Source organism: Microcebus murinus, chromosome 14, assembly GCF_040939455.1.
Source record: "Microcebus murinus isolate Inina chromosome 14, M.murinus_Inina_mat1.0, whole genome shotgun sequence".
Lineage (NCBI taxonomy): Eukaryota > Metazoa > Chordata > Mammalia > Primates > Cheirogaleidae > Microcebus > Microcebus murinus.
Window position 1 is genome coordinate 77113936 of NC_134117.1, and position 17582 is coordinate 77131517.

Genomic DNA, 17582 nt, shown 5'->3' on the forward strand with positions numbered 1-17582 from the left:
TGAAAAGCCAGGCCGCAGGGGCCCTGGTGGGCGGTAGGTGAGATGGGTCCTCCTGGGGTGGCAGGGAGGGCTCCTCTTCTAGGGCAGCCAGAGAACCAGCGCTCGGTGCTGTCCCCCTTGACTTGTGGACTGCAGCCTGCAGCCCCAGCTCCTACCATAGGGACCTGTGGGGGCACAGGGGCCAGGGGGTGACTCCCACCCTCACCAAGACAAAAGGGATGAGGAAATTGGGATTGTCGTGTGAGTGGACACACGGCCACTGCCATACAAGAAACTGGGAAAAGACGACAAACAGAAGACTAATATCTTATGGCGCTGAGAACTCTTACAAATCATGAGCCTTTCAGCAGGAATCCTGAACCCTCAGTAGGAAAATAGACACAGAAGAAGATCCTTCTGTAAAAATGCCCAAAGAAATACAACACTACACAGTCAGTATATGTATGATATGGTCAGTATATGTATGATATGGTCAGTATATGTATGATATGGTCAGTATATGTATGATACATGGTATAAGCTCATAGAAACGGAGGGAAGAAAACCAAGGTAACAGAAAATGCCTTTTTCTGAGTGGCTTATCAGACTGTCTGAACTTATTTAAAAGTTGCCTGCAGCCTCCAGCAGCCTGGGGAGCAAATCCAGGCGCTGCTGTGCGGGGAACGTGGCCTGCCCCATGGCCCCCGGTTCCTGACTGCTCTCCAGGAGGGCGGACATCCTGCCCAGGGCCAGGCTCAGAGCCAAAGGCAGAGGCGGATGAATAAGTGATGGGATTTCTGGGCACAGAGAGGCAGCTGAGATTACAGTAAATGAAACCTGAACCTCGAGGCTCCCACTCGCCAGCAGCCCTGGCACCGGAGGACACTCTAAATGACGCCTTTTGTGCACCCTCACCATCGTTTCATTATGACCCATTAAACAGCAATAATTAAAACAAAATATATTGGGTTTGTTTATCCTGGACTTTGCATGGAAATGAGGTTTGCAACAGTGTTGGTGCAGAGTCGAGGACTGCAGGGCTCCTAATTAGCAGGCAATTGAGGAGAAGCCGCCTTTAGATTGCGGGGGTGCACTGCTCAGGGATAACGGACGGACGGTGCTGGTCCAGCCAGGGCAGAGGCGGGCTTCATTCAGGTAACAAAATACTGTGTGCCAGGTGCTGTTCCAGAAGCCAAGGTGCGCCGTGGAGCCTGCACAAGGGCAGGAGGCGGACACCAAGCGTGTGCTGATGAGACGTGCCAGAAGGCGTTGATGGTGGAGAAGGGGCAGAGAGCGGTGGAGAGTGGCCATGGGCTGCGGCGGTCCAGGAGGTCTTGAAGAGGTGACTCTGAGCTGAGAATGGGATGCAGTGAGGGCCAGCCAGGGGCAGCTTCCCAGGAGAGAGAAGAGCAAGGGCAGGTGGGTAGGCCACTGATGGCTGGACAGGCTGGGAGCAGGGTGGGGGAACAGGGTGCAGGAAGAAGCTTTCTCTTTGATTGCCCCAAGTGAGATGCAGAGTGTGGGGACACCCCCAGGCACCTCTTGCTCTCCATCCCCCTGCACAGAGGGAAGACTTGGTCCCCATTGGTTTGTGCAATAAAGACCCTGCCCCAGGCTGTGGGCCCCAGGTGAAGCCAGAGGCAGGGGCACCTGGGAAGGTGACTTCTTGAGTTGGAGCCACTTGTGAGGGTCCGGGGCACATCTCCAGCTTCATCAAGAGTCCACTTAAAGGAGAAGGGGTGCCCAGCTCCCTTGAGGAGGAAGAGGGGGATGGAAACATGCATCTGTCCATCCATCCGTCTATTCGTCCACTCTCCAACCAGCAGATATTGCACATTTTTGAGCCCCCATACTGTGCCAGGGCCCTTGGTGGGAGCTGGAAACACCCAGAAAAATCATCCCAGGCTCCCACCTTGGACGTGAAGCTGTCTACAGCAGGAGTGACTCCTTTTGCAGTTTGGTGCCACCTTGTGGCAGTTGTTGGCTCTGGCTGAAATCTATGGGGGAGATTCTGGGTTGGGTGGCCCCTCCTGACTCAGGACGGCGGCACCCATTGTAGAAGTCCTGTGGTTGCTTAGTATCTTCCTCAGCTCAATGTGGCTGGCTCAAGCCAGGCTGGGAGGGTACAGGGGACGCAGAGACCCCTCCCTGCCTCCACTTCTCTGCTTCCCAAGATGCGGTTGCCTAGGCTACCTGCCTTCTGTTTCACTGTTCTCCCTCTGGTTTCGAACTTTTTTTTGAGACAGAGTCTCGCTTTGTTGCCCAGGCTAGAGTGAGTGCCATGGCGTCAGCCTAGCTCACAGCAACCTCAAACTCCTGGACTCAAGTGATCCTCTTGCCTCAGCTTCCCGAGTAGCTGGGACTACAGGCATGCGCCACCATGCCCGGCTGATTTTTTCTATATATATTAGTTGGCCAATTAATTTCTTTCTATTTATAGTAGAGACAGGGTCTTGCTCTTGCTCAGGCTGGTTTTGAACTCCTGACCTCGAGCAATGCGCCCGCCTCGGCCTCCCAGAGTGCTAGGATTACAGGCATGAGCCACCGCGCCCGGCCTCCCTGTTCTCCCTGTGAGGTACTAGTTGCTATTCTTAATTAGTATTTTTATGGGGTTCACAATACTGTCCAGCAACCCAGGAAGTATGGCCACTGAGGGTCTCTCTGTGGGGTCACAGGCAGAGAGCACTACCTGCTGGTGACAGTCCTCTGAGACCGGCGGGGAGCTGGGTGGGTTTGGGGCAGGTGCGAGGACCACTGGAGAGAAATCAGTCAGTGGCCCTGGGTCTTGAGTCCTCTGGTATTTGACCTTGTGACTATCTTTCCCCTGGCCCTGGAAGAGAAAGCCCTGACCTTGTGCCTAGTTGTTCTAGGACCTGCCCCTCCAGCCCTGTAGCCCCACCCCAGGGTCCTTTGGCCTTGGGTTTTCTGCTGGTGGCCTCTGCCCCCAACAGACATCTTTATCCACATGTCTGTCTGCAGGATCAGGGGCTTCCTCCCACCCAGACCTCTGTTCCTGGCCCCTGGGTCCTCTCTGGCAGTATCTGGCATCCTAGACTGTCCCTGAGACCCTGGCTGGATCCCACTTTGCCACCTCCTGACTAGGGCAGCTGACTCAGAGGCCTGTAGGATTTGCATTAGGAATGCGGCTTTTCAGTGTGGGGTAATGCTCGTTGATGTCTAACTACCCACAGAGACGGCCCGTTAAAGGGTGGGGAGCTGAAGCATGCTCATGGTGGAAGTGAAGACAAAGAGGAAAATATTCGCCTGAGAATCGGCCACCAATCGGCTTCTACAGACAGGGACAGAGTGTGAGGGATTCTCAGGCATCTTAGATATGGTTATTCTTTGATCAAATCACTTCTCTACTGAAAGTTTATCTTAAGAAAATAACAACAGACATTTGAAGATCCCACAAGAGTTTCCCAAGTAAATATGATCATGGCAGATTCTGACAGCTGTCCCAAATATCTGTTTTTTCTCCTATTATAGTAGATAGAACCTGCCATGTTTATCTGGTCAAGTGAATGCCAAGATAAACACTATTTCTAAGCCTCCCTGACCGCTGGGAGTGGCTGTAGTTCTGGCTAAGGGCATGAAAGCAGAGGTAACAGGTGCAGTGTCTGGTGTGGGAAGGAGTGGCCACTCCTGCTATTTTCTAGCCTCCCTGATCCCTGCCCTGGACCACGAGGAGCCTCGGGACCATGAGGACAGGGCCCACACCCGAGGGGTGGTGTAGAGCCCGACAAACTGTCTTAATTATGGGTCTCTATTATGGAAATGGGACATATTCCCTGACTACTTATAGAACCACTAAGAATATTGTGCAAGAATATTTAATAACACCGAAAGATACTCACAATATATTGTTAAGTGGAAAAAAACCCTACAAAACCCGATAGTAATATGATCTCATTTTTCTTTTAAAAGTATACATATAATAAATTCATTAAAAATATTGGTGAGCTCTGTAATAGAACGCGAATGACTCTTATCTTTGGGTTGTGAGATTATGGATCATCTTATTTTTTTTCTTATGTGCTTTTTAAAAAAATCTTAACATTTAATTCATTGATTGATTTACTTTCCTTTAGACAACTCTTTCTGAAGAGTACGGTAAAAGGAAAGTCAAATGTAAACCCACCACTTTAAAAAAATCTATTCAGGGATTATAAATTCAGTTGTCTCAGACATCAGACACAATCGTCACTGTGAGAGGGGCGAGATGTTACAGGGCAGGGTTTGGCCATGGCCGGCTGCCTTCTGTGCGATTGCTCCCACACCTTAGATAAAAAGAAAATTAAAAATATAAAAACCCCACAAAACAAAGCTCACACGGATTCTGGCCACACAAAACAACTCTCACTGTGACAGGATAGCCAGGCGGTAGCCTCTGTTTAAAGTAAGACACGAAGGGCCGGGCGCGGTGGCTCACGCCTGTAATCCTAGCTCTTGGGAGGCCGAGGCGGGCGGATTGCTCAAGGTCAGGAGTTCAAAACCAGCCTGAGCAAGAGCGAGACCCCGTCTCTACTATAAATAGAAAGAAATTAATTGGCCAACTGATATATATATAAAAAAATTAGCCGGGCATGGTGGCGCATGCCTGTAGTCCCAGCTACTCGGGAGGCTGAGGCAGGAGGATTGCTTGAGCCCAGGAGTTTGAGGTTGCTGTGAGCTAGGCTGACGCCACGGCACTCACTCTAGCCTGGACAACAAAGTGAGACTCTGTCTCAAAAAAAAAAAAAAAAAAAAGTAAGACACGAAGGTCCCCTCCCCTCCATCCCTCCTCCCCTCCGCCTTTCCCCACTGCAAACCTCGTTTCTTGGTCAAGGGATGAGGCAGTGGGGCCAAGGGCGCTCCTGGCGGAGGGAGCGGGCCTGGCGGCACTGGGACCCGGCGGAGTGCAGCATGGCAGTGTCATGGAGGCCAGTTTGGGGAGGGGTAAGGAGGGAAGGGGAGGCAGAGGGAGGGAAGAGGGAGACAGAAGGATATGGAAGGGCTGTCACTCCCCACCCCTGGTTTTCCGGAAGGGATATCACCCTTGCTGCCCACCACCACCACCTATGGAGGATTTTACCATGGTGTGAATTACTTCTTCCGAGAAGGGGACCATTTCTCTTTTGCAGATGGAAAATGACCCTGGAGCCGGGAGGCAGCGACAAGGACTCTGGGCCTGAAACAGGGTGTCCACTCTACTACTACGGGCTTCGGAATGCGGACAGGGAAGCAACTAGGCTGGCTCGTGGGTGAAGTCAGGAGAAGCAGGTCAGAGAGAGGCATTTCCTGCCATCCCAGCCTTTGCCCAGGACTAGACGGGTGTCTGCCTCGCTCTGCAAGCCGTGGGCCCATGACCATGTGGGAGGTGTCTCCTCGTGACTGTTCGAAAGCCCTCAGCTACATTTAGTAACAGGTACGGGAAAGAAGAGACAATTGATTGTCCCTCTTTAATTCATGTGCTTGTTCAAGCCCCGATTGTCTCAGAGAGCCCTGAAGGACACCAGGCCAGCACTGCAGGGAGGCACCGGCTTTGTTCCTGTCTGAGGCACCTCTCCCGAATGGCTACGTCCTCTGTGACTGCAGGCTGCAGAGCTTGTCTTTCGAACGTATGCCCTCAGCGGATCTGCACTGCACGCCTACTAGGTGCCAGGCGCTGTTGCGCCCGCGCGGCCCTGCCTTCTACCTTCAGGGCATTTGCAGTTCCAGCGGGGAGATGTTAGCAAAAAAGGCCAAACCCCCACCCGACACGTACAAATGGTGCAGTAAAAGGTTTAAGCCCTGTGAAAGAAAAGACATCTCTTTTTCTCTTGTCCCCCGTGGAAGGCTGGCACGAACTTGGTTCCCAGGGAGCGTCTGTAGAAGGGTTGGGTGGGCGAAGGAGAGGGATATGTGGGCCACAGGGTGAACCTCCATCTCCCCACAAAGTGAGGCCTGGTCCTGAGCTGGGGCTCAGTGAGGCTTGGGGGTGCTGCTGGAGCCCCCCTCTCCGGCGGGTACAGCCAAGCTCTTCTCCAGGCCTGCACCACGGGAACTCCGGCCTGTCGCTGGAGGTCTGGCTTTGGCAGGCTTGGTACTGTGGCTGCAGGAGGCTCTCCCGGGTTGCTGGGGTTTTCCTTACTCATGCATCTCCTTTTTTTCTTTTTTGAGACAGAGTCTCGCTTTGTTGCCCAGGCTAGAGTGAGTGCCATGGCATCAGCCTAGCTCACAGCAACCTCCAACTCCTGGGCTCAAACAATCCTCCTGCCTCAGCCTCCCAAGTAGCTGGGACTACAGGCATGTACCACCATGCCCGGCTAATTTTTTTTTCTATATATGTATTAGTTGGCCAATTAATTTCTTTCTATTTATAGTAGAGACGGGGTCTAGCTCTTGCTCAGGCTGGTTTCGAACTCCTGACCTCTAGCAACCCACCTGCCTTGGCCTCCCAGAGTGCTAGGATTACAGGTGTGAGCTACCGCGCCTGGCCTTGTGTGTCTCCTGAGTGTTACCTGGCACACAAATGGCACCCCACGGCTATCTGTGGAACGAAGGGGTTGGCAGGTCAATGAGGGCTGCTCCCATTGTGTCATTGTGCTCAGCTGTGTCCCTCGCCAGGTGGCCTTTGGGGGCTGAGAGGTGGGATTGCCTAGACTAGCCTTGCTCAGACCCCCGTCACTTTCAGTCAGTAAATATTCCGTTGGGATCTAAAGGTGCTCTGAGAGCCTGCTGTTGGGTGAGGCTGAGGCCACAGGCAGGGAAGGGAGGCGGTGCTCCCCACCCCCGCCTGAGTATGTCACAAGTCCTAGCATGCCAGGCAAGGTGATGGCCAACTGAGTCACCAAGAGAGAACAAGGAGGAGCAGAGCAGTGGAGTGTGGGGCTGGGGGTGTGGCTCCAGTGGGCTGGTCGGATGCAAGAGGGAGGGTCCTGCAAATCCGGGTTGCAAGCGTATTGCAGTGAAGTCGCAGTTACAAAGCACCTACTGTGTGTGGGGAGGTGGAGAGAGAGAAAAAAAGAAAGAATGAGAGAGAGAAAAAAGAGAGAGAAAGAAGGAAAGAGAGTGAGCCAGGGAGGGAGAGGAAGAGCAGGAAGGAGAGGGAAAGAGAAAGAAAGGAGAAGGGGGAGGCAGAGAGAGAATAACACTCTGAGGCCAGATCAGGTACTGACAGGTGGGCGTTGCCAGTAAGGGAGGTTTAAGAGCCAGACTTGACCCCAAGTCTGCCTGATTGAAAACGCAGTCTCTTCCCCTGCAGCTGCTTACATAATCCCAGTCTGCTAGAAATGGGAAGGCTTCATTGTGTTCACTAATTGTTCATGTAGCACACTTATTTCATTCCGTCAATAGTCATTTCAATTAAATTCCACACATTTATTGAGCGCTTAACATGGTCAATCAACCGTGTATTTTGTTTCAGGAGAACCATGTCTTATTTAGGAGGGTGCAGCAGGGAGCGCTGGGCTTGGGCTAGGGAGGCCTGGGTGCCAGCCCTGCCTCTGTTGTTCCCAGCATGTGACATTCTCAACTCCATTCTGTGAATGTCGTGGAGAATTGCTTTGCACCCAAGAGCTGACCTTGAAAGTTACCTTTTCCTAGAGGTTTATTGGTGAAATAATTTAGACTTGAAGACTGAGCTTTTTCTTCTATTTTTGGCTAGATCCGATTTGAAATTTCCTTGGATTGATTTAGTTTTCTTATTAGCAATTCATTATTACATCTTAATAACAGTCAGCTAGCCTTACCAACTAAATGCTTATGAAAAGATTTTGCTCCAAGTCAGTGACTCCAGTGGATCAATCGAACAGTCCTGATGTTGGGACATTATTCCAGAAATCGAACCCTGTAGGTGCACTCTGAGGATGCACCCCAGTCTGATGTGAGGTCCGGCCCCAGCGTCTCACACCAGGAGGCTGACGACTAGTGCCAAGCTGTCAAGACCCCTTGAGTCTGGTGTGAACCTTGAGGGTACAGGAGAGACTTTGACCTTGGGGTCTTCTCCCGCTGAAGCTGAGGGAAGGTGGATGAGGGTGGGAGCCTCTTGCAGCGGAGGCTGCGTTCTGAGACCTTTTCCTCCGGAAGTCCCTCCAGAGCAGTGGAGAGAAGCCAGGGGATCCAGCGCCCTCCAGCGTGGTTCCAGAGGGTTCTAGTTTCCTTCTCTTTCCTTCTCCATCTCCTTTCCTAGCCAGAACCTCTCAGGGCTGGCTCCTGAGGCACAAGCTCAGGCCTGTGTCCTCTGCCCCCAGCACAGAGTAGGTGCTAAAAATGGATGGAGCTAGACCCTGAAATGCCAGAGCTGTGGACTTGCTGTCCCTCGACACACCCCTTCCTTACCCTAACACTTGACAAGCAGTCATTACCAGTCTGGAAATAATTAGAGACCCACACAGAATTTATGCCAAGGTGGGAAAGTCAGAGCCCTGCGGGCGCAGGGTGGCTTACACATATGTGAGGGGTGGCCTGGAGGAGAGCAGTACGGAGTAACGAGGCCTGCGGCCAAGTATGCTTGACATGTCCAGCCTAAAGGCAATTGATTTAAAATTTTAAAACATTTCTATTGGCCAAATAAAACGTCTTTGATCCAGCCCAGGCCCTTGGTTTAGGTTTCCTAGCCAGACAGGTGTGCTGAGTAAAGTTCAACAAACCAGGCAGTGAAGAGTGAAGAATAAAACCGTGTAAGGGAGCGAGTGGGCGGGATGAGGAGCCACAGAAGATGTCACCCCCGGGCTGTTGGGCTGCTGCTTTGTCCCGGCTGGCTCGGCAACAGGAAGAGGCAGGTGCTGCCTGTGAGTGCCCAAAGCAGCTCATGGTAGCATCTCTCCAGGAACAGGACCCCCTACTGGGGGACGAAGAACCCTGGGGAGTAGACACCTGTAGTAGTAGCAAGATAGTAACAGTGATAAGGGTGACACAACAGTCACAGCTGGTGCTCGCGGAGTGGTGCCATGTGCCGGGCTTTGTGTTCAGCACTGGCTTAAAACATTGTTCTTTATTTTTTAAAATAGACTTTATTTTTTGAGCAGTTTTCCTTTTTTTCATTTTTAATTTTACTCTAATCCTGTGACAGATTATAGAGCAGTTTTCTATGCACAGCAAGACTGCACAGAAAGTACAGAGTCCCTCTATATCCCCAGCCCCGCCGCCAGCTGCCCCCCATCAACACCCGGCACAGAGTGGTACAGTAGTCACAATGGATGCACCTGCAGTGACACGTCATTACCACCCAGAGTCCACAGTTCACATCAGGGTTCACTCTTGGTGCTGTACATTCTGTGGGTTTGGATGAATGTCAAATGACATATATCCACCATTATAATATCAGAAATAGTTCGACGGTCTTAAAAATCCTCCAGCACTGTCTTTTGGTCCTCCCTCCAGCATTTGATGTCCCACTTCACAGAGTGAGTCAGGGAGGTCCTGAGAGTGGGTGACTGGCTCAAGGAGCTGGGGGTGCGCAGACTCTGTGGCAGCAGGCGGCCTCCGGGCTGTGCTTCTGCCCTCGTGAGAGTTAGCAGGCCTTGGGTCACACTCCGTGCTCAGCAGTGAGGACAGGGCCAAATACTGGGGCTGAGTTGTGAGATCCCTGGGAACCACATGGGAGTATCCTTTGTCCTGTGGTCACAGACAACACCAAAGTTATTGGAAATTGGCTTGCATTTGAGCAGCTGCTATTACTTTTACATGGCAGTAAAACTAGTGAATTATAGGGAATTTTCAAAATAATAAAATGCATATTTATCCCTTGTTGTGTATATATATTTTTCGTTCACAAATCCCTTGTTCATCTGGAATTTCAATTAACTGCTATTTTTCTCATATATTCTATCATGCTTAGCTAACCCAACCTTTCTTGGCAATTTCCAGAACTACAGAATAACAATAGATTTGCCGACAAGTAGAGAATGTGCTGTATTCACACCGAGATGTACTTGCTGGGGGTTATACTACAGTGCCCTCAAAAAATTAAAAACACATATGTCATAACAACAGTACAAATCATCTGGGTCCTTCCAAAATACATAATTAGGAATTTGGTATGTATATTTTTCTCTCCCTGATAATTGATGTATTTTATCTGCTTTACCCTATATTGTTAATGGGTTTAAGCTATGTTTACTGAAATTGTTTCTGCTAAGAAAAGTTTTAATAGGAAGGTTGGGAAAATCCCCTCTGAGCACATTTGAGATGTCGAGTCCAAAATATGTTCCTGCATTTGGGTTCAAAAAATGGGGACAGAGGTGTCTCCAAATGTTTTCCCAGTTTCCCTAGAGCATAGCAAATGGTAAGAAATGAATACCATGTGTGATGTTTAAGACCTCAACCTAGAGCATCAACCTTTACATTTTCTAAGGATTTGGAATTCTTTTCAGGAACCAATTTAAAATGACTCATAATTCAACTGAAAACAGTTGAAGTCTTACATGTATAGATGCTCCCATTTCCCGCTTGTTATTGCTGCTCTCAGTGTTTTTGAGATGACAGTTTTCCTTTCATAGAACCAGCTTAAAATTAGAAAAATCAAACACCCATTAGAGAAAGCAGGTTTACTCTGCTATTAATTGATAATAGAGATGTAAAGCTCCCATCATCTGGGCGAGCCCAGTGCAGCCCCGCAGACATTTTCAGGGGCCATAACCTGGGTCCTCGCCAGCCCACTGGGCCTGCGCTGAGCCGGCTGCCTTCGCGAGGTGCGCCTTGCACTCTGGAGCCCGGGCTGAGCGCGCTGGGGGAGTTAGTGGGCCTCTGCAGCAACCTCTGACTCGGTCTCCGGTGTGAATGCTACTCTCTTCCCCCTTTATTTTGTTAAAACATGAACTACCTTGAAAGTTGAACTCCCTACTCTGAACTGGCTTTCTCGGCCCTGCTGGACAAGAGGCAAAGTAGCACGCACTGTTTAGTAGCCGGAGCTTCTTCTAGGGAATGCAGACGCGGTGGCCGGCGCGTCAGAGCGGAGAGAAGGAGCAGTGAAGACCACAGAATCGGCTCCCTGCAGAGGTTGGAAGCAAAGCCCGGTGGGGGTAGGGAGGGCGGAGACGTTGAAATATGACCCGGTGGTTTTAACTTTAAATAAGCATTTCGGTCCTAATGGAAGCCCCTCTAATGTCTCCTGCAGCTTTGATTTTGGAACACGTCACATTCCTCATTAAAGCAATCACTGTTAAAACATAAAGCAACACAGGATTTATTTCTTCATTAAACTGATGATCCGTATATGAAGCCAATTAACATTATGAGTCTGGTGAACATCAAGTGTAAAGAGGTTAGAGAAAATTAAAAGCAGTCACCTTGGTCTTTAGATAAAGAAAGTACACTTTTAGGTTGTAAATTATCCGAGTGTCCAAGCGGGACAGATTGGCGAATTCGGTTAATTGGAAAATACATTTTACCACACAGGAATTAAGGAAAAATAACCTTGTTGTTTCTAACGCCCTTTTTGTGGGGAGGGAACCGTAGCTAATACCTATTAGTCACCTTTTTCCAGGCCCGAGTGTCGGAGACCATCGGAAAAAGGAGGGGGCTGGCGTCATCAAAGTTTGCTGCAGCTTTTCGCGCCCCAGGTCGTCCGGGTGTGGATTCGCTGTTTGCCAACGGGAAGGAGCCGAGCTCTCGGCGGCGCCGGAGGGCAACGTCGGGCAGGCGCGGCGGGGCTCCGGGCGGGCTGAGAGCCCCGCGCGAGGTGGGTGTCTTGCGGGACGCGGCCGGCTGTCCGGAGCGGCGACCAAGTGGCGCCGGGCCGCGGGATGTTTCCCGGCTGGAGCGCGGGTCGGAGCCGCGCGCGGGCTCTCGGAGAGGAGAGTTCGCTCCCCGCTGCGAGCGCTGAGCGCGGGTCCCAAGTAACTTTCTCTGCTTTGGACCGGGAGAGCATTGAGGCCGGCCCGAGCGCCCGGCTCCGCCGAGTGCGTCTCACTCCGGAGCAGCGCAGGGCCCCAGGTGGGCCCTCGGCCCGCCCGTTCCCGGGGCGGCTGGCGGTGGGCGGGGGCGGGAACCGGCGCCGCTGTCCAGGGTTCTGACGGCCGGGGCGCAGGGGAGCGCTCTGCGCGGACCCAGGGCCAGCCTGTCTAGTCCCCGGCATCTCTGGCCCTCGGTAGGAACCTGCTTCGGTCGCTGTCAGGGGTAGGAAGCTGAGGCTGGGACTCGGACCTCATTGGTTTCTGGGGCCCCCGCGGCGCCCGGCGCTGGGCTTCCGGTGCTGAGGGTTCCCGCACAGATACCCAGGCGCGCCCGGAGCATTTGGCGGAGCCGGCTGGCTGCTCTTAGCTAGCTTCTCGACCGCGGCCCCTGGAGAGCACAGGGTGCGCCTAGGGCAGGGGGGAACCTGAGGGGGCTTTTGGAAGACCCAGGTGGGCAAGGAGAGCCTTTGGCTCTTGAAAAGCGAGAGTCCTCTGAGGGAGACAGAGCGACAGAGACAGCGCGGAAACCTGCCTCTCGACCTGGGCTAAGGAGGGTGGGCTCCCGGGCTCCAGCCCTCTGCAGGAAGCGGAACGGCGCTCTCGGCTCCCCGGCCCGGCCTGCCACGCACCCGCCTCCCGGACCTGCAGTCGTGCTCCTCCGGAGCCAGCGCCCGGAAGCGCGGAGTCGTGGCCCGGCGGAGCTGTCGCTGCGGGCTCTATCCCCTGTCAACTAACTGGACCGGAGTTTCCAGCGGTTCCTTCCTCGAAGCGGGGCGACTCCCCGCATCTGGGCGACGGAGCATAAGAGCCGCCGCTTAGTGAAACCGGCCCGACTTGCCTCGACCGACCGGAGCGATGCCTCATCTTCCTCTGTTTTCCAAGGGGCGTCCACGGGTGGGCTGGAGCCCAGCGCTCTCGCTCCAGCTCGACGCTCCTCACTCAGGGCCGGTGTCCACGAGTGGACCTGCCAGGCCTTTTGTTTCCAAGGTGCTGTGTCTTTAAGACTGTCTGGATCCCCGGCTGTGTAGGGACCCGACCCACCACCTCGCCAAGGCTCCCGAACCAGCATTAGAATGTTTATAAAATATTCAATTTATGTAGTCTGTCCAAGAAGCCATAGTCCCAAAATAAAATCAGCAGTCTAGACGGAACACAGACACCAGAACTTATCAACAGTTGTCTGACTTGCATCTTCTGATGCATCTTGAGTGGGTCATAATACCAACTTTATTTTCAGTGGTGCATAAATTAATTACACGCATTTAATAACCAAAATATCATTATATTCCCCCTTTAATATCATAAAGGCTTTCCGCCAGGGAAGCACTTAATAGTGCAGGGGGCCGTAACGGGCTATTATCCTGGTGTAATGCTATTACAGAACCAATTATGCGCCATTAGACTTGCTTTTTTTGCAGTTTATGTGATTTGATCCAATCCCGTGCCCCTGACTTGAAAATTTCAGCCCGGTACTTTAGAGTTTAATTTTCACCCAGGCAGAGAGAAGGGCGGTCTCTCTCCGTTGAGTGTCTGCCTCGGATGCATTTTAAAAGTAATTGCGAAAGGTCCCACCGCATATCATTTGCATCAAGAAGCAAACATAAATTCAGGGACCCCTTGCTGAGAACAAAATCAAACTTTCCTTTTGTACTATCGCTTGGAAAGGAAAGCCGTGTGCAAAGAGTCCCCCCAAAACCCATCCGGCGTGGCAATTAGCAGCGCTTTGTCAATTCGCAGCCCGGGAGTCGCCAGGCCTTTAACAAGGGCAGCACAAACTCAAGCTCTCCCGCAGAAGGTGCTTTGCGTCTGAGCGGACATGGGTGTGCGTGGGGGTGGGGCTGAGTGTTCAGAAAATGGTCTTTTTTGGGGGGTGATGATGGTTGTTTCTATTCTCTTTTAAAAGACAAGAGGAAAAACATTCCTGATGTTTGCTGAGAAATGACGAATTTTTTTTTACACCACGTGGGCCATTTGTAAGGCCCAATAGACCTATCCAAGTTACTCGCTGTAGACAGCGCTGGAAATAATCAGATTAAGGCCAATTATGCGTGAGATTATAAAGGCGAGTGCTGAGCAGCGGCGCGCGCTGTAGACAGACAGCAAGACATCTGGCCACTTCCCGAGTCACTTCTGTAGTCCTGCGGGCGCCAGCCGCGCCAGCCCCGCCCGCCGCCAGCCCAGCCCCGCCAGCGGACCCGAGGCGATCGCGCTTGGCCTTCTCGCTCGCCACCCACCGAGGTACGCGCGGCTCCCGACGACTCCTTGGGCCCCTCGCGCCTGGCATTGGATCTAGGCTGCCTTCCTGGCCTGAGCTGCCGCGCCCAGATGGCCTTGCGCACTCGCCGACCCGGCTGCGGTGGCCCGAGTGCAGGGCTTGCTTCGGGGACCTCTGAGAGCTGGGCACCACGGCGCGCGGGTTTGGCGTTGGGGCCGGGTGAGGGCATGGCTGTCTGGGAGGTGGACTCACTGGAAGGGCTGCGACCTCCCCTCCTATCCCCGCAGTGCTCAGTGGGCGTTAGGAGGGGGCTTTCCAGGAGGGGAGAGCCTGGTGCGCCCCCCGTCCGGCGGGAGCGCTGGCAAAGAGACTTAAGCTCTGTCGCTGTTTGCTTTACAGCGGGCCAGAGCTACGCGCGCTGGTCCATCCCGCCGCTACCCTCTCTCCAGTCCCGTCGTCCAGCCAATCCGACAGTCGACAGTCGGCGATGTTTTATTTCCACTGCCCGCCACAGCTAGAGGGTGAGTACCCGCGGCGCCTGGGGTGTTCCGCGAGGCCGGAGCTGGCCAGAAAGGGCTGGAGTAGCAGGAGGGCCGCCGTGTGGTGCGGTGGGGGGGTCCTGTCCCCCGAAGGGCGCAGCCTCCGGGCGGTGAGTAGGGGCGCCCCTGGTGTCGCCGCTCCAGGCACCCCCACCCCTCACCACCTGCCTTCCACCCCACTCCCTGACTGGGCCAGGCCGCCCGGGGCTATGAGAGCTGCTGGGACCAGCCGGTCCGCCCAGCACAGATGCTGGTGTCACGCCTCTAATCGGTGCTCCCCAGCCCAGGGGGCTGCATCAATCTTTCACGGTGTTTTTGCAAACATCCCGGAAAGCCCAGGCTGAGAATGACCCATTGCCGGGCTGCTCTCGCCTGGGGCAATAGGTGAGACTGCTCCAGGGGCCTCACCTGCAATTCTGGTCAGTTCAGCCTCTGTCCCTGACCTCCTAGCTGTCCCTGGAGCCAGTTGGGGTTCTGCCCACCACCTGCCCCAGTGCCCTGGCATGGCTGCTCCTCTGTGAATCAGCGGGTTTCTGACCCCAAATGTCAACATGTTAACCACTCCCCATTCCCTATGGCCAGGGTTTCCATCTCTGAGGGTCTCTAAGCCTTGGAAGTAATTTCCCCTCGAGATCCTGTCTGGTCTCTGCTCTCAATATGGGAGTGGGGTGGTAAGACGGGGACAGCTTGGCCGTCTGGATGCCCCTACCTACAGCCTGTGGGGTCCAAGTGTGGGCCCTCCACATGAGAGGGCAGTTAGTATTCATCAGGCAAATGTGCAGCCCCACAGTCCGGGCTTTAATGGTGACTTCTTCGTACCAGTGGTCTCAGCCCGGGGACATTAGGACTTTTGTAACCGTGGGAGTAATAGCAGGACCTAGCTTTGGCAACCCACTCCTTTGATTTATTTCTGCCGTGGGAGAATTTTGGAGGCCAAGTAACCGAGGGAGGCATGGGGCAGGGCAAACGTGGTGAGACCCTGAGGGACCTGAGGATGCTGGTCCACTTTGCCCCGGCCTACCTTGAGGCTCGGGCTACCTGAGCCTCGGCTGGCCGACGCAGAGAGGGATTTCAGAAAATTTGTTTTTATTTTTCTCAAAAGCTCTTAAGAGTCCAGCAGGATTTTCTAAAGGAGGTGAACAAGGACCAGTGTTTAAGCCCTGCTGGCTCTGCCACCCTTCTTAGGAATGCCACACGCTTACCTGCATTTTACCTCCTTTTGCCCCAAGGACCCACACAGGGTGGAACTGATGAAACGGTGGGAGAGGTGCATCCCCTGACACTGTACCCCAGGACAGTGTGGTGGCCACACCTTCTCTGTGCTTCTCAGCCTGGGGTCTGGGCTGATTGCCACCTGGTGGCCCACCTTTCTGGTCAAAGAGGGGAAGGTAGCGGTTTGGGCATTTAGCAGGTAGTGGACTTCATGGGTGACTTAAGGGGAAAGCTGTCTTCGGGTTGCCGAAGTGACTTAGGGAGAGTCCCAGCCCAGCGTGTTTTGGCCCCAGCTCTCAGCTCAGCCCAGTGGGCTTACCTTCCCCCCATGCCCTGGTCACATCCCCTCTCCACACGGACTCTGACCGACAGTACCCGAAGAAAAGGAGATGGGTCTTCAAGAACCTTCCTTCCTTTGTGGATGTGTCTGTATGCCAGTTTTGCCGGAAGGGTGTTTTGGTTTAGTCTAGTGTTGCTAAAGTGACAGTGATCTGCCTGAGAACAGACCTTGGGAATATGCCATCTTATTATAGTCTACCATCTTTTGAATTTTAATTTTTTATTAATCTAGAGAGGCATAAAGGGGAAAGCAAAGCATGGTCCATACTCTCACTTCTCAGATAAATTTGCTGATAGTAAATCAAAAGTACTAATTATACCTGCCTGAGAAGTTTGAATACAACAGAAACTTATACACTGAAAAGTAAAATCCCCCTTCCCTACCTCTTTTTCTAAAAGTACCCACTATTGTTAGTTTTTTGTGATTCTTTCTATAAAAACATGTTTTTATTCCATGTATGTATTTTTCTGCATATGTTATGCTTTATTTGCACTGAGATTATATTGACACATCATTCTGTACTTTGCTTTTCTTGCTTCATAATACATCTCGGAGATTTTTCCATGGCAGTGTGTGCAGATCTACTGATTTCTTTTAAACAGCTGTGTAGTATTCCCTTATATGTTGTGCAGAAAGTGTCTATTGATGGGCATTTTGGTTGTTTCTATTTTTTTTTTTTTCCGAAATTGCAGTGCTTCTGGAACACTGTATTTCCAGAACACTTTCTATTTTGACACACTTTACAAGTGTGTTCCTGGATTAAATACCTGTATGTGCACTTACATTTTTGATGGATGTTGTCAGATTGCCTTCTAATAAGGCTGCACCAGTAATACTCCTACAAATGGTGAAAGAGCAGGCACGGTTTATTGCATGCTCATCCATACTGGTTATTGTAATGCACCTCTTTTCTTTTCGCCAAAATGGTGAAAATAGTATTTCATTGTTCTGTGTGTTTTTGTTTAATTATCTGCAAGGTTTAACATTTTAATAACATTATTGACCATTCTACTTATTTTTAAGGAAAAAAACCTATACTCATCTTTTTTATATTAGGTTGTCAATCTTTTCTTCTTATTAATTTGATGAACTGTTACCCTTTTTAGGATTCAGTTTCACACACAATGTTTCACTTAAAGATATTGTGTATACGAGTTGTGAAAGGATTTGGGACAATGAGGTGAACGTTAAAAGACTGAGGAAGGTTGTGATTGGAGATCCTCAGAGATTACTTTCCATCCTCACCAGTCAAATGCTTTGTTTCAAAAGGAGACAATTTGGCTTCTCACAAAGTGATGGAAATAAGACTGCTTTGAAGCCATTCCTTTTAAGTTTCCAGTGAGCTGGAGAGAAATATTTGTAACTAGGATTTTGAGGAACAACGTAATTTGGATAGGAAGGTGGAGGGATGAGGGCTTTAGCAGAGAGTGGGGGTACTG

General features: G+C 51.8%; 1 protein-coding gene across 1 annotated transcript in view; it reads left to right on the forward strand.

Annotated features, from left to right (window-relative positions):
• Positions 1 to 14539: 14539 nt before the first annotated feature.
• LOC142875689 (dorsal root ganglia homeobox protein) overlaps positions 14540 to 17582 on the forward strand; it is a 26168-nt gene continuing 23125 nt past the window's right edge. Inside the window, exon 1 of the mRNA XM_076010405.1 lies at positions 14540 to 14573. Within this exon, the coding sequence (XP_075866520.1) occupies positions 14540 to 14573 (34 nt within the window). The remainder of the gene's footprint in view (positions 14574 to 17582) is intronic.